We start from the raw sequence: 2,531 nt of genomic DNA, 5'->3' as shown, positions 1-2,531 counted from the left end.
GAGTGGAGAAGTCCCAGCTCAAAGGGCTGTGGGTTTTTACCTTGCCTACACCTGTTGGGGCGGTTTCCACAAAGACAGAAACTCTTGGTGTCCAACCGGTTTCCCCAGGGGCTGAGTTTCTAAGTCAAGAGACCTTCCTGCAGCAAACAATGAGGCTCACTGTAAAGCCCCGCAGAGGTCCTGCCTCTGAGTCACAGGCCACCACCCAGCAAGGGCTGCCTTGATTTGGTGTGCCACCGCCCACACCCCTTTAGTTTTAGTTACAGCCACTGTCTTTCTAACTTTACTGGCCTCCAAGCAGGGCCTGCTTCGCATGGATGTTACTCTAAGCTCCTGGATCCTGGAAGATTAGGCATTAATTGTCAAAAAAACTGTCCTTTATCCTCTCCCTCCTAAACTTCCCAAGACCAGTCAAGCCCTGGGTTGTGTGCCTGAGGACCAGACACCAGGGTTCCCAACATTGCCTTTTCACTTCCCGAGACTCTAGGGCAAACTATTTGAGGTGCTCGGGCTTCCCTCTCACTTTCCTCCGTAAAGTTTATCTGAGACACTCTTTCAGTAAAAAGGGAGTTAGTGTAAAATTCATATTAACAGAAATAGCTTTACATTTGAAGTGACTGTGAGGAGAGATTCAGGTAGAGGGAAAAACCCGGCGCTCCCTTGGCATCCAACAAAAAGGAGAATTGCTAGATCCTCCTTTGAGCGTGGGTCAGGTGAGAGGAAGCGAGGACGCCAACCGAGTCCCTGGATTCCCAGACCGACACTCGGGGCTGAGCTCTTATCAGAGCCCCCAGAGTTCCGCCGAACAGCAGGTGGAACAGTCAGGGGCCTGGGGATCTGAGGCTGGGCGGACCCGCAGAAGACGGGGTTAGGGGGGCAAGACGAACTGGTGGACGCCTCTGAAGAGCTAGAGGCGATTGCAACCCAGGACCAGTGGTGTCCCGGTAGTGCGACCCGGGCAGAAGAGTCGGGAGGAGGTCGCTCACTAGAGCTCCCTGCTTTACTAGCGAAGGCAAGCGGTTCTCGCACATCGGAGCCAGGGCGGGGGGACGAGGCGACGACCGGGCAGGTCGGTAAAACCCGGAGGCTCCGAAGACGCATTCCCACCGCCTAACCCGGAGGGACGGAAGTGCCAGGGAGGAAGAAGCCGCTGCGCCGCCCGGAGAGGGGCGGGGTCTGAGAAGGGGGCGGAGCCTAAGCTATGGGCGGAATCCGCAGGCTAGGGCGGTCCCGGGGCGGGGCCTGTGGCGCGGGGCGGGGCTTGGCGGCGGTTGTTTTCAGGCCGCGGTAGGCGGCTCTCAGCTGGGGCTGCTCGGCTCGCGGCTAGCTGGGGATTCTCGCTTCAGAGACGTGCGCTCGCGGACGGAGCCGAAAGGGCCTGAGTGGCGGCTCAGAGGGCAGCGTCCCCGAGGTCGTCGGTCGCGGCGATGTCTGCGCGGTGCTGTGCTGGCCAGGTGAGCGAGACGGACTGCCGCGCGGGTTGTCAGAACCGTGAACGAGCCTTGCGCTGGGCTCGGGTTCAGGAAAGCCCGTGTGGGCGGGAAGGGACGCGGGGGAAGACCGAGAGGCAACCCTCCCCCCCCCCCCGGCCGCGACGTCGGCGTCAGGCCTCCGGGATTCCCGGCTGGCGGGGCGAGCCTGGCTGGAACCGAGAATTCCATCGGTTCCCGGGACGTGTCACCTCCGGAGCTTCGAGTGAGCGCCGCAGCTCTGCTGCCACTGCACTGCCTGTGGGATGAACCGGAGGAAAAACGTGGGGTCGGACAAGATCTTCCACGCTCCGAATACAACTCGAGTCAGTCCAGGCAGAGAGCGTTGGTATCTCCAAGTCTAGAACGTGGGCTCTGTAGTCGTGAGAACGTCTGGAAACCTGATTTGCAAACTCCCGGGCACACGTCTGGGTGCAGGGAAGGGTCAACCCTGCTTCCTGGGTTTACCGACCGGACCCGACCCAGCCCTGACTGGGCACGAGCCTTCACACCCTCCTTGGCAATTCATCTTGCTGAAACCTGTTTTGTAATCTTGCTAGTTAAATTCTCGTTATCCAAGCTATAGGCGTCTTCTAACAAGAGAATTATTAGGTTTTAGCCCTTTAATGCTAATCCCCCTTCTTTCGACAGGGTTAGAAAAACAACAGCGAACTAGGTAAAGCCATCTGGATGTGTCCCCCCCCCACGTTGATTATGTCTTTATGTTCGGGTTTTAATGGGTTACTAAAAATAAAAACAAAAACCGCCATCCGATCGCGGTGGGTGGGCATTGAGGTGCGGGACTGGTCTTGTTTACTTTGCGCTCAGGACAATGGAGGCCATCTGTAAGTGCTGTAGGGGTTAAGCTGAGTCTCTGAACCCACCAGTTGTAGTGGCCTGTCCTCTTTGAGGTGGCCGTGTGGAGAGTCATCTTGGTTTCTGAGGTCTAATACTGTGTTTGGCATGTAGTTATGCTGGCATTTTCAGAGATGAGGACATTGAGGCTTTTTTTTTTTTTTTTCTTTCTTTCTTTCTTTATTTATTTATTAAATATTTCAGTCT

General features: G+C 56.4%; 1 protein-coding gene across 1 annotated transcript in view; it reads left to right on the top strand.

Annotated features, from left to right (window-relative positions):
- Positions 1-1,269: 1,269 nt before the first annotated feature.
- Serinc5 (serine incorporator 5) overlaps positions 1,270-2,531 on the top strand; it is a 94,594-nt gene continuing 93,332 nt past the window's right edge. Inside the window, exon 1 of the mRNA XM_050153820.1 lies at positions 1,270-1,454. Coding sequence (XP_050009777.1) covers positions 1,428-1,454 — 27 coding nt within the window. The 5' untranslated portion in view covers positions 1,270-1,427. The remainder of the gene's footprint in view (positions 1,455-2,531) is intronic.

This window comes from Alexandromys fortis, unplaced genomic scaffold (genome assembly GCF_014885135.2).
Source record: "Alexandromys fortis isolate MF-2015 unplaced genomic scaffold, M_Fortis_MF-2015_v1.1 scaffold_79, whole genome shotgun sequence".
NCBI lineage: Eukaryota > Metazoa > Chordata > Mammalia > Rodentia > Cricetidae > Alexandromys > Alexandromys fortis.
This window is presented reverse-complemented; position numbering and strand designations above follow the sequence as displayed.